Source organism: Siniperca chuatsi, linkage group LG13 (assembly GCF_020085105.1).
Source record: "Siniperca chuatsi isolate FFG_IHB_CAS linkage group LG13, ASM2008510v1, whole genome shotgun sequence".
NCBI lineage: Eukaryota > Metazoa > Chordata > Actinopteri > Centrarchiformes > Sinipercidae > Siniperca > Siniperca chuatsi.
In genome coordinates this window covers 22,172,902-22,185,501 of record NC_058054.1, presented here as the reverse complement: position 1 = coordinate 22,185,501, position 12,600 = coordinate 22,172,902, and the positions used below count along the sequence as shown (strand labels likewise).

General features: G+C 42.1%; 2 protein-coding genes across 3 annotated transcripts; both read left to right on the top strand.

Moving 5' to 3' along the window:
- Nucleotides 1-1,568: 1,568 nt before the first annotated feature.
- Nucleotides 1,569-5,163, top strand: si:ch211-227n13.3. 2 transcript variants are annotated; one of them, XM_044219011.1, is made up of 6 exons: nucleotides 1,569-1,724; nucleotides 2,642-2,722; nucleotides 2,880-3,364; nucleotides 3,986-4,061; nucleotides 4,166-4,285; nucleotides 4,390-5,163. In XM_044219011.1, exons 3-6 carry the CDS (start codon nucleotides 2,914-2,916, stop codon nucleotides 4,799-4,801), a joined length of 1,059 nt encoding a protein of 352 aa, XP_044074946.1. In that variant the 5' UTR covers nucleotides 1,569-1,724; nucleotides 2,642-2,722; nucleotides 2,880-2,913; the 3' UTR covers nucleotides 4,802-5,163. The 2 variants fall into 2 exon arrangements, with proteins under 2 accessions (XP_044074946.1, XP_044074945.1); XM_044219010.1 differs by having other exon boundaries at nucleotides 1,657-1,810.
- Nucleotides 5,164-9,036: 3,873 nt separating this feature from the next.
- On the top strand, nucleotides 9,037-11,268 carry LOC122886615 (C-X-C chemokine receptor type 4-like). The gene is made up of 4 exons (XM_044219017.1): nucleotides 9,037-9,538; nucleotides 9,667-9,878; nucleotides 10,007-10,290; nucleotides 10,403-11,268. The coding sequence occupies exons 1-4, from the start codon at nucleotides 9,524-9,526 to the stop codon at nucleotides 10,996-10,998; spliced, it is 1,107 nt and encodes a 368-aa protein (XP_044074952.1). The 5' UTR covers nucleotides 9,037-9,523; the 3' UTR covers nucleotides 10,999-11,268.
- Nucleotides 11,269-12,600: the final 1,332 nt, after the last annotated feature.

Here is a 12,600-nt window from a genome sequence, read left to right as displayed (position 1 = left end):
AAGGTCCGTCCTCTTTTCTGCAGTAGTGAACAACATTAAGAACCTTATGGGATGGTAATGATTGTTCCAAGTATTAGTCAGACCCTCAGGTGTCACCAGGGAACTGAGTTATGGCTTGTGAAAAACGTTAGATTTTGATTGCAAAGCGCATGAAAATATAAATGAATGGTCTTAATTTTTTTTCTTTGGCAAGTGACCGTGGTGTAATCAGGAATTAATGGACTCTGCAGAGTCAACAGTCTGACACGCTGGCCTCCACGTCATCCATTAATTCCTGATAATGAACACCTTGACGGGCATCATCCCTTACTTAACCTTTTTAAAATATTTCCATTGGTCCAGTTTCAATTAACACAAATAATATTTCATTTGGACATTAATCCATATGTTCAGGGATGGTACTAAACTGCATGTGTACTTGCACAAAAACATTTTATATGCTTTCTGATGTCACAAGAAAGTATATCAAGTAGACTACTGTAGTGTAAACCCCTTTACCTGCTCTGCATTGTCATACAGTCCTGTCCATACCATAGACTCTATGGTCCATACACTGAGCTGAGCCTTTTACATGGAAAGACAATAATCCCTCTCACCAAAAGTGTTGTGAGACATGATACAGTTCCTGAAACTTCTATAAAGAGAAAACTGAGTCCTGAGGTTTTGTAATATGACACCCATGCCAATCAAGCCGGTGTCTCTGATCCAGTAGTTAGAACATGTAAATGCAGTGGGGTGACAGGGCGGTCATGAGATCTATCTACAAGGATGAATAAGCAACCAACAATTGTTTTCTGGTATTTTGATCACTTGTAATTGTGTTTGGAAATTAGCCTACAACATCAATCATTTGTGGCCATACCTTGTGGAGGGGGCCTGAGTCAAAATCGACCTCAAAAAGCTGAATTATTTTAGTTTATTTAGGGCCTTTTGACTTGTCATAGTGGGAAAATCACTGGTGTTACTAATAACATTATTGGTGGTTCTGTTCTATATAAGTGTCTCATTAAGCCATGACAGTAAACAAGCATGCACTATACCAGGACCCTGAAACGGAAGCAGCTAAATGGAATTCATTCAGTCATCATTCATTTTATTATTTACACCTGTGACATGTCAAAATGTCTGCTGGCCTGTTGTGCTCACATAATCCATATTCCTAAAATAAATTGTGCTTCATCAAATTACTGACACACAGAAGACCTGGGGCCAGGTGTGAAAAAATTAGATGGGAACTGGAAATTTAAGCTACTCTGAGTAACATAAACCCTGCCCTCATACTCAGGCAGATTCCTTCCTGAGGGCAGGGGTTTATGTAACTCAGAGTAGGTTAAATTTCCAGTTCCCGTCCAATTTTTTCACAATTGAGAATGACTTCCGGATGGGAGCCGAAACGTCTTGATTCTGAAAACAGTGTCCAGATGACTACGACTGAAACCTTTTCTACGATACTATTCAAAACAGTTACATTCCTCATGAAACGTGTTTTGAATGTGGCGTTTAAATGTGTGTATATAGGCAGTTTCTATCATTCAAACGCTTGTCCAGTTGGTGGCGTTAACGAGACACATTTTTTGTCAAAAAGCAGTAAAAGAAGAATCGACAGCCTGAAAGATTCCTCTTCCGCCGCGCGTGCGCACATTCGAGTAGGTTGTCCGCGAGCTCAACAAAACACAGCCTGAAGTCCGCGAGCTCACTGGGGCACGGGCCCAGTATGTTAACAAGTAAGCGTCTCGCTATTCGGTATTTTTAGATGTCGGTAAAAACAGAACATGCCAAAACACGTAAACTGTGAGCGATCTGAGACGAAGTAAGTCATAGCTTCAATGCTAAGTGGCTAACGTCATCTCAGCATTGAAGATGTCAGTCCCGGTAGCCTTCAGTCTCTTGTTTATTTTAGTCTGGCTAGCTTAGCCAGGAAGCTAAAAATGAGCTAGACAACGGTAGCTAGTATTTTATAGATTGTGGACATTTTCGAGTCGGGTCTGTTCAAACCTAACTAGATCACCAGTCCCAGGGCCTCAGCCCAACAACGATCGATGGCTCCAGGTTCACTTTTGTGTATCAGTTGGTGTGCGATCATTTGATTAATTTGAAGTTAGTTTGGGAATATTCACCACTGAAATAGCAGCCTGTCTTCTGGAGAGGCCCTGTGGAAAAACCAAGTTTCAGAGTTTTATGATGTCACTTATTGTTGTGCTTACATGATGCATTTTGTGGGGTTTAATAAAATGACCAGAGACTAATTGATAAACCTGTGGGGAAAGTAGTGTTTCAGCATAGTAATGTTTCTGGTTTCTGTGGCTCAAGGCAAAATACAATTAAGCTATATGTAGTGAGCAGTGGACACTGTGCTTAGGTGACAACAGCAAAATATACACAGTGTTCAGTGAGTGAGAGGAACAATGGGTCAAGTAGCAGCCCACAGGTCCTTTGTGCTCCTGGTCAAGTTTAGTTCAGTGGCTGCAGTGGAAACTATTCCTGCAATATAGCCAAAGATGGGAAAGTTGTGTGGGAGAGAACAAGCACATCACAATTTAGATCGAGCAGAAACAGGAATCAGATGTCTAATACCGTGCTGTATTTTTTCTGTAAGTTTTGATTATTGTCATTAAAGTGGTTGCTGTCTTCAAATTTACAGGCCTGTGTCTGACGGCGGGTATGAGGCTGAAGGCTTGGAGTCATTCGTTCATACATCTTCCATAAGAGTAGAATATTATAGGTAAGACCATATGAAAGCTTTCTAAAAAAGTGTTCAGCCTGCGACCTCAGTTAAATTATGAAATAAGATAAAGCTATGCACCTTGGTGATCACATACCAATGTATTACACTTTATAGGTGCTTTATCACAGGTCGTCACTGTTGCGCTCTCTCACAGGTCATTTGAGTATTGTCTGAAGTGGGAAAAACCCATGTATCAGCGACGCTCCTCCAGACTACTGAAGGCCTCCAAGAAGAGTCCACAGAGAAGCCCTAGCCCAAATGAAGACGTTATCCAGCGCAGGTTTAGGGGTAAGAGACAGAGGACAGGGCTGAGGGAGGCCGAAGCCGGCGACAGCGCAGTTAATACAGTCGGCGGATGGCACCGTGACATCCTCGACATCATCAACAGTACACATGATGCAAAACGTGTTGCAGAGGAAGATGAAGTAAAGTTTGTAGAGGTAGCTGATAAAGGAGTGGATGAGTCAGATGAAGACTGTGCCTCTGTGACCAGCAGCATAGCTTCTGGTCCTTCTCTCCTATATAACACCACTACTAAGAAACCGAGGCCCTCGCAGGGCTTGTGCTCAGCCTGTCGGACGCTCTACCAGAAGGCAAAGAAGATGAAAGCACCAATTAAAAACAAACTCTTAGACAATGGTGAGTGCACTCATTCCTCGTTTCAGCAACATACGATGAAAATGTGATGTCCGTGTGGGGAAATTAGGTCGTTGCTACAGCAAATACTAATACACAGAAAAGACAAAAAGGCAGAATTGACAAGCGTCTGCTCCTTGAAATTAATTTCAGTTTATTCACCATTAAATCCTCGCGGTTACATTTGGCGGCATGCTGACAAATGACCGACCAGTAACCGCTACAGCCCAGTGTCTACCTGTGATGTGCCACAGATCTCTTACTAGCTGGGCTGGGTACACACTGCCCAACATTCCACTCTTATTGTTTTATGTATTTCAGATTTTTATTAAATGATGTATTTCATCTGATTACAATGCAAGAAATCATGGATTGCAGGTTTGTTGAGTTATAGTAAGCTTTTAAGTAATGTCGGCAATGTTAATGCAGCACTTTCACATCCATATAGTGGAGGTCGAAGAAAAACGTTGTCTTCTTTTTTTTCCAAAGCCTATGTCATTACCAATTTCACTCCAGTGTTTGAGACTGAATAACTTCCACATTCACACAGGCTACAGGGTTAGTCTATATTCAGTGCACAGATGCATCCTAACATATTCAACCTCTTTCTGGTTTGTTCTTCAGATCCCAAGTCCCTGACATGTGACCAGTGGGTCCTGATCAAGAAGTGCAGACCGAGGAGGCTGCCTAATGCAAGAGGGTAAGACTGCTTGTGTGTGGAGTGTGTGTGTGTATTGGTTACTGGCTTTAAGGTGAAACACCAGTTATGCAACATCAGCTGATTATAACTCTGTTTCTTGTCAGGAAGCTTTTGATCCATGTGCAACTGGTTAAGAATAGGCTTAAGGTGAAGAACGGTGCAAAGCAATGTGTGGGAGAGGGAGAATCATCAGCCTGCTTGAGGCTGCACACTTTCCTTCAGAGGTAATGCATCTGTACAAATAACACACATTTCCTACAGTAGCAAAGCAGATCGGCAAACCTGTTTACATCAGAAATGACTTGAATGTGGTGCGTTTTTGTGTCAGGAACCTTAGACGACACGTCAGAGTGCCCGTGAAAAAGGAGAGGAAGAAGAACAGGAGGAAGAGGGCAAGAGATGATTCTCAGGGTCCTCCTCGCGCCGCTAAGCAGCAGCGTCTCCACAGCAACGATCACCTCCAACAAATCGGCATTAGCTGTGCCGATAACAACGGTCTTCACCCAACCGGCGGCCACAGTAGCAGCCCTGATTTTGTGGCTAGTAGCGATCAAGAAATCGACGATCCGACAGGCAAAGATCTGACTGTTGAGTTGATTCCCTCTGCAGTCACCCTGGAAACCACCAAGCCAGAAGTGGTCTCACCCAAGCAGAAAGCACCGAAGAAGAGGGGTGGATTCAGAGACTTGCTTGCCCAGTTGCGTGGCAACAGCAGCATGATCGTCAAAGAAACACGTTAGCGAGGTGACTCCGACTTATTTTTAAGCTACAGTTTAACCGCTACAGTATTAAGCATTCAAGCGCTGATGTAGCTTTTACTTGTGATGTTTCGTTGACCTTCAGTGTTGTTTAGCCTGGCTGTTATTCTGTTCTGAATATTTGCCTGTAAATACTTGTTGCCATTTACCTGGAGTCATATACCTGTTTTATTGCAGTCAATACCTGCACCTATACCTGGGTTTATGTGCAAATTACTGCTGCAGTTTCACGTACTTGCATGTTATTTATTTTTTCTTAAATTGCAAAATGGCATTTATTTAAAGTTTTATACAACAGGATGACTGTGAATAAACGTGTTTTTGTATTTTTTTTTAAACATTAATGCTGTTTTCACGAATCACTATATGACAGACTGATTTAAGATTTAAAATACGATTATTCATATGACTATACCTGTGTCCCAATTCATTACGGCATACTAATTCAAAGCAGGTTTTGAGTATGTAGCGTCTTCACACTAGAAAAGTGACAAAATTAAGTATACAAAAAAATTCAAATTTGCAAAAAAAAATTCTGCAAAAACTACAAAGATTAATATATATACTGTATACATTTAGTAGGTAGTATGGATTTGGGACACAGTGAAGTTCTGCCCCTTCTGTATGAATGAAAAACACTGTTTACCAAGAATATATAGGATAGGAGCCATGTTCTGTAAATATGGGAGTTTTTTTACACTCCTAGCTTGTAGTATTTTCAGAGGTATTGGGCACTGTTAGACCCTTTCTCTAAAAGCCCACATGGTGGCGCCACTTAATGAAGAAATCAGCACCCCAGTTACATTACATCAACCCTGTGCCATTTAGTGTGCCTTTTTTTTTTAAAGAAGACATTTTGACTTGTCACAGCAGGAAAAGCACTGCCAAAATTAATAAGTTTAACGATCATTTAGTGTCCTAGTACGCACAATAACCAGGGCCCTGGTACTAGTATATCTAAATGGAATACAGCCTTTAATTAATAATTATTTATACACCCCCAATTAATGCTGTCTGTTCAGGTGCCTGTTCCAAGAAGCAACTTTCCCAAGTTAGCTGGATACTTTTGCTGAGGATAAACCAGGAATATGTCTTTTTACATCAGTGAGTGTTCCACATTCAAGGAGTTTTACACAGCAGTGTTGTTTTTGAGATGTTTGTGCTGATACCAGTGAATGTGGAGGAAGGAAGGGTGGGGAAAATGAGAAAGAGATAAGGGACTGAGGATTCAGTCTGGAAGGTTTGACAGTGTTTTTTTTTGGGGGGGGGGGGTTCTGTTTACCTATGGGATTAATGTATTGGGAGAGGATGGGGATTTACAGTCAGAACTGCCAGTGCCAAGCCAGGAAATGTGTCTAATTCTAATCAGTTAATAGACTGATTATAATGAAATGCCATTAAAATTGAATTGAAATGAATTGATGAATGAATGATAATTGAATTTCAAAATGGAATCACATCATTTCACTTTTAGTTATTCCATTTAATGTGCCTGCCATTTGTTTCTTGCTTTAACCTTTACGGTTTCCATTTCATGATGGGTTGAATTTATAGATGTGTAAGCAGTGCACCACCTAAAAAATGAAGTGGAATCCACAGAGCAGTAGGTGCTCTGATTGGCCAGACTCCTGCCAACACATAGCAGCTGGCCAATCGGAGATCCAGCTGTTGCGCTGTGCTGCTTATACTTGTTTGGATTAAAATGGCCATGAAATAGAAATCGATACTGCAAATGTTAAAGCAGGAAGCAAATTAATTGTGAAATGGAAATTGATAGACACATCGGTTAATTAAATAAAAATTTTAGACTTAATTTGCTTTTTTGTTTCACAATTCTATTTATAATATATCCTTTAAAGGGACAGCTGACCCCAAAATCAAAAATACATATTTTCCTCTTACCTGTAGCGCTATTTATCCATCTGGATTGTTTTGGTGTGAGTTGCTGAGTTTTGGAGATATCGGCCGCAGAGATGTCTCCATTTTTTTATATAATGGGACTATGTGGCACTCAGCTTGTGGTGCTTAAAGTGCCAAAAAAATACAATCTAAAATCTTGACCCAGTTCCCCTAGATAATCCACAGATTTGTTGTGAGCAGTTTCATGTAGAAATTATTTTCCTACACGAAAACTGCTCACAACAAGGTACCAAACATCAGCAGACCATTTGTCCTTATACATAAGGAGCAATATGCCTTTAATATCATCAATAAGCAACATGTAAATACGTGTGATTGCTTCAGATTTTTCTAATTAAAAATAACTTGAGTGTTGATTATTTGGAGCACAGTGGGCTGCTGCTGATTTATCTCCTCAGTAACAACCCTGGCAGTCTGTGTCAGATCTACTAAATGATCCATTCTGATTATTTGTTGTCTGCTGTCGTCTGCAGTGACAGCTCTTATGTAGAAACTGACGACTGATATTGTAACAGTCTGACAAAACAATGCAGGCGTTTATATTCTTGTACCATTAGTCATGTAGAAATACATTAGTTCAATGGGCTAATATGTTGACAGTTTTTCTCCACTCATTAATAATGGATACTGATCATGTTCGGAGCTTTCAGACTGTACCGCGTTAGATGGAAAAATCCACCCTGCTGCTCAGTATCTGACTGGAACACAAGAATATATAAACTGGCACATATGTAACAATACTATAAAAGCTTATGGTGTACTGTAAGTGTACTTCTTAAAGTAAAAAATCAGAAACACTGTCATTGTGAAGGCACTATAGTGATGCAGAATGTACATAGTTACAATTATAAACACATCAAGACCATCAGCAAAGGTTTGCTAATAGGACGCCATGAGAGCAGATCTGAGGCTGTCAGGTGTACTGAGCTGGATTTTAGAGGTGTGCAGATCAGTCACCCAGGTATCGATACTGCAGAAACTAACTGTAGTTTTGAGTATCCATACTAGAGTCATTAAGATCAATACCAAATGTTACATCACGTTTTAGGCACATAAACACTCTTCTTATTAGCTTTTCAGCTGCTGCTGTGAGCATGCCCGCAGTGAGCACCTCGATCGTTCAGAGAGTTCACACAAACATTTGTCATTTACCATTAAACCCTGTTTTGCCTTCTCACATGCGTATAATTAAAGCAATAGTTCAATATTTTGAGAAATGCGCTGAATCACTTTGTTGCTGAGAGTTAGATGAGATGCTCAACACCACTCATGTCTGTACGGTAAATATGAAGCCGGTTAGTTCAACTTAGCATAAAGACTGGAAACGGGGAAACAGCTAGCCTGGCTCTGTCCAAAGGTAAAAAAAATTTGCCTACCAGCAGTTCGAAAGCTCACTAATTAACATGTTACATCTAGTTTGTTTAATCTGTACAAAAACTGAAGCAACAAAATGACACGTCTAGCGGAGACAAGAAAAAGTCTGGCATGTAGCATCCGTAAAAGCACAGCCTGATGTTTGTACACTTTTGTTTTTAATGGTTTAAGCAAACAAGATATAAACATGATTAATCAGTGAGCTTTAGAGGTGATGGTAGGCAGATTGTGTTACCTTTGGACAGAGCTACAGATAGTTCCCACATGAAACTGCTCACAACAAGGTCTGTGGATTATCTTGAGTAACCGGGTCAGGATTTCTAGAAAGGGACATTGCTGTTGAGCTTTGAGCACCACAAGCCGAGTGCCATATAGTCCCATTATATTCATAATGGGATATCTCCAAAACTCAGCAACTCACACCAAAACAATCTAGATGGATAAATAGCGCTACAGGTAAGAGGAAAATATATATTTTTGATTTTGGGGTGAACTGTCCCTTTAACTTAAGTCCAGCAAGAGTCAATAAATGTTGCAGCTGGCATTCCAGTCTCTAGATAATTGCAGTATTTATACTGTAGTATTAATATTCTTTTTTAACCACTAGTAAGTTGCTTGACGCAGATATAGACAAATATTGATTTCAGAAAAAGTGCATTTTGTGTATTTTTGTGCATTATGTATTTTTGATTTTGGGGTCAGCTGTCCGTTTAAATTCAGTTTTAAACCAAACATATAAAAATGTATTCATTTATTATATTAAACACTAAAAGTCCAAGTTCACACTCCAGTCTCCATAATGAGCGTGTTTGTGATATCACACTAATATCACAAACACACACTCATGGTTCATTGACAGTGAAAGATCAGATGGAGTCTTATAGCTTTACAGAACATTGCTGATAATCATATCATATTCACTTTCAGAATACCATATTAATTCTCCTCTCCCTGTGTCTCCGTCTCTCCCTCTCATGCATGTTCATGCGTATAAGACAGTGACGCAAATAAAAGTATGTTCACACTCCGGTGAGAGCTGAAACTCCCGCTGCTTGTCCTGATGTAACAGAGCATGGAGTTCAGACAGACACCCACACACATTACTCATTGTCTGATTCCCATCGGCAGTCTTTCCTATTGCCAATAGATCCAGATAATCACAAACCAGAGGTCTCAGGGCCAAAACAATTCAAGCAGTGCACTGCACACACTGCGCACACACACACACACACACAACACAATATCCTGTGATAGAACCACTATCAGCACCTGACACCTCGAAAACAGGAAAAACGTTTCAGCAGGAACACAGATGTGTTGGAGTGTTTGGAGGAGGAGCATGAACACTATATAACCCCTGTAGACAGAAATCTCAACTTCACTCAAAGTTGAGAAAGGACTGCCTCCGTCATGTCTTACTATGAGGTAAGGATGTTAGTGATGTGTAGTCAAGCCTGGGAGCTTTTATGTAAATTCACAAATCTGTGTTTAAGATAAATTGTTGCTTTTTCTTTCCTCTGCGCCCTTAATCATTATCCCATATCTGTCTCCAGCATATCTTCTTTGACGACTACAATGACACCGGCTCCGGTTTTGGTTCGGGTTCTGGTGACCTGGAGATGGATCTCGAGGAGCCCTGTGATGTGGAGCACGTGATGACTGCTGACCTTCAGCAGGTCTTCTTGCCTGTGGTCTACGCCCTCATCTTCATCCTGGGCATCACTGGAAACGGCCTGGTCGTCATAGTGCTGGGCTGCCAACGCAGGTGAGAGGATGGCTAGAGGGTTGGTGGTTGATAAGCTTTAGCTCCAACAAATCTCTTTGTGTCCTTTACAAGAACCAATAAGAAATAAGGCTTAATGATTGGATGTGCTCTCCTGTGTTTGTCTACAGGTCCAAATGCAGCCTCACAGACCGGTATCGCCTCCATCTCTCAGCTGCTGATCTCCTTTTTGTTCTGGCGCTGCCGTTCTGGGCCGTGGACGCAGCCCTGGCTGACTGGCGTTGCGGAGAGGCCACTTGCGTTGGTGTGCACGCTATCTACACGGTCAACCTGTACGGCAGCGTGCTCATCCTGGCATTCATCAGCCTGGACCGCTACCTGGCAGTGGTCCGAGCCACAGACACCAACACCGGTGGGCTGAGGCAGCTGCTGGCGCACAGACTGGTTTATGTGGGTGAGTGTCAAAAGACTGACTTGCTTTTTCCCTTTGCAACTCTTCTCTTCTTCTTTCTTAGTTCTTACTCCCACAGTCCCTTACTTCTTTTTATCTTCTTCTCTCCCTGCAGGTGCCTGGTTGCCTGCTGGCCTCCTGGCAGTGCCCGACTTGATATTTGCCCGGACTCAGGAAGGAGGAGAGGGTGCCACTCTGTGCCAGCGATTCTACCCAGCAGACAACGCCCCTCTCTGGGTTGCAGTGTTCCACCTCCAGCTGGTCCTGGTGGGTCTGGTGATCCCGGGCTTGGTCCTCCTGGTGTGCTACTGCGTCATTGTCACCAGGCTGACCCGAGGCCCGCTGGGGGGTCAGAGGCAGAAGCGGCGAGCAGTCAGGACCACCATCGCGTTGGTTCTCTGCTTCTTCGTGTGCTGGCTGCCCTACGGAATGGGCATCACTGTGGACGCCCTGCTGCGCCTGGAGGTCCTGCACCGCAGCTGCAGCCTGGAGGCCGCCCTGAGCGTGTGGCTGACGGTGGCTGAGCCCATGGCATTTGCACACTGCTGCCTAAACCCGCTGCTGTACGCCTTCCTGGGGGCCGGGTTCAAGAGTTCGGCCCGCAGAGCCCTCACACTGAGCCGAGCCTCCAGTTTGAAGATTTTACCACGAAGACGCCCCGGGGCCTCCACGACTACGGAGTCAGAGTCCTCCAGTTTACATTCTAGCTAGTGTTTGCTTGTGCTGTATATATGTGTATATACTGTGTATATATATATATATATATATATATATATATATATATATATGTGTGTGTGTGTGTGTGTGTGTGTGTGTAAGGACGTTTACACAAAGTATCTAAGGAGCAGTCTGCTGGCCCACGACTTGTCTTCTCCCTCACTGTGAGGTTTCTGTTGTAAATACTGTTATTACATTTGTTTTCAGTGCTGCTGTGTGTGTTGTATACTGTCGCAGATGTTTGTAATAAAATATACAAAATAATACCTGCATTTGTGAAAATGTCTTCTCTTATGAAACAAGTTTCTTACTTCATGAATGAAACTGTGTGAATTCCTGGCTTGTACTTTAACCACTCAGCCACAGCGAATGCCACCCTCAAAACTTCTCAGTGGGTGAGATGGATATCATTAAGACCCAAATAAATTCAGTCCACCAAGCTAGCTACTGAGATGATAGATGAAGGCATTTCAGCTTTATCACAGAAAACACTATGAAAAGGGCCAGTAAAGGCGGAATAGGACGAACAAGCCGGAATCAAATCTATTTGGTCTGAAACGTGGTTTAATTGTCAGCGGACAGCTGCCAACATTGCCCAAGGCTGCAAAGCTACCGTTTTACTTCTTGTTTGGTGTGCTTGGGGCCAGAGTTGGTGGTTTACAGATACAGATTGTTTGAAAAAAGTGTTGGAATAAGTTAGCACTGTGGTGTGTGTTCTCCTAATCTTTATTATCATCTGCTTGTCTCCCTTTGTACTGAAAGTCACTCAGCCGCCTGCCATCTGACTCCACTGATCCGGAGTATAAACACAGTTCTTTTTAGAAATGAAACTGTGCTTTTTAAAATGTGTCGTGTGATAGCCAGGTGTATCTGAGTCACACGTATGAGTGAGTGTGTGTGTGTGTGTGTGTGTGTGTGTGTGTGTGTATGAGGACATGCCCTCATGGATGTGTTTGCGTCTTTGTGTTTTGGGGGTTTAGGTTAGATTTATGTTGATGACATAAACAGTTTGCTTCTTCTACGTGAGAGAGATGGGAGCATGAAGGGGTCACGAGGTCCATTTTTCCAGTACTTTAATACACGCACACACATACATGCAAGTGCTTCCCACTTACCTACTTCCACTTGGAAGTGAGAGAAACAGAAGCTGGAAGTTTACTGTGTCCTGTTTCCTGGAGCACAGAGGAGGAGGAGGAAGAGGAGAGTTGTGAGAGAGATGAAAAAGAAGAATACAGTAGGTCAGCACCACAATGAAGGGTTGACTCAAGGGTTGTGAGTAACTGTGTGCATCACTGTAACTGTATCCTATCATGTGTGTTATATATACAGAAATGTGTGTAGAATAATTGCATTCACAGTCAATGTAGAAGAAAAACTTACCTGTTACCTTTTCATATATTTGACCCTCTCTCTTCACACACACACACACACACACACACACACACAGACACGCTCTTCTATTCATAGTGTATTCAAAACAGGAAAGACTTCCTGCAGCTCATTTTAGGAAAAACATGCAGCTAAAACAAATACACATCCAAGCAGCTCTGCAATCTCCAACACAGAGAGCTGCTACAAAATAAATCTGTTTAACAA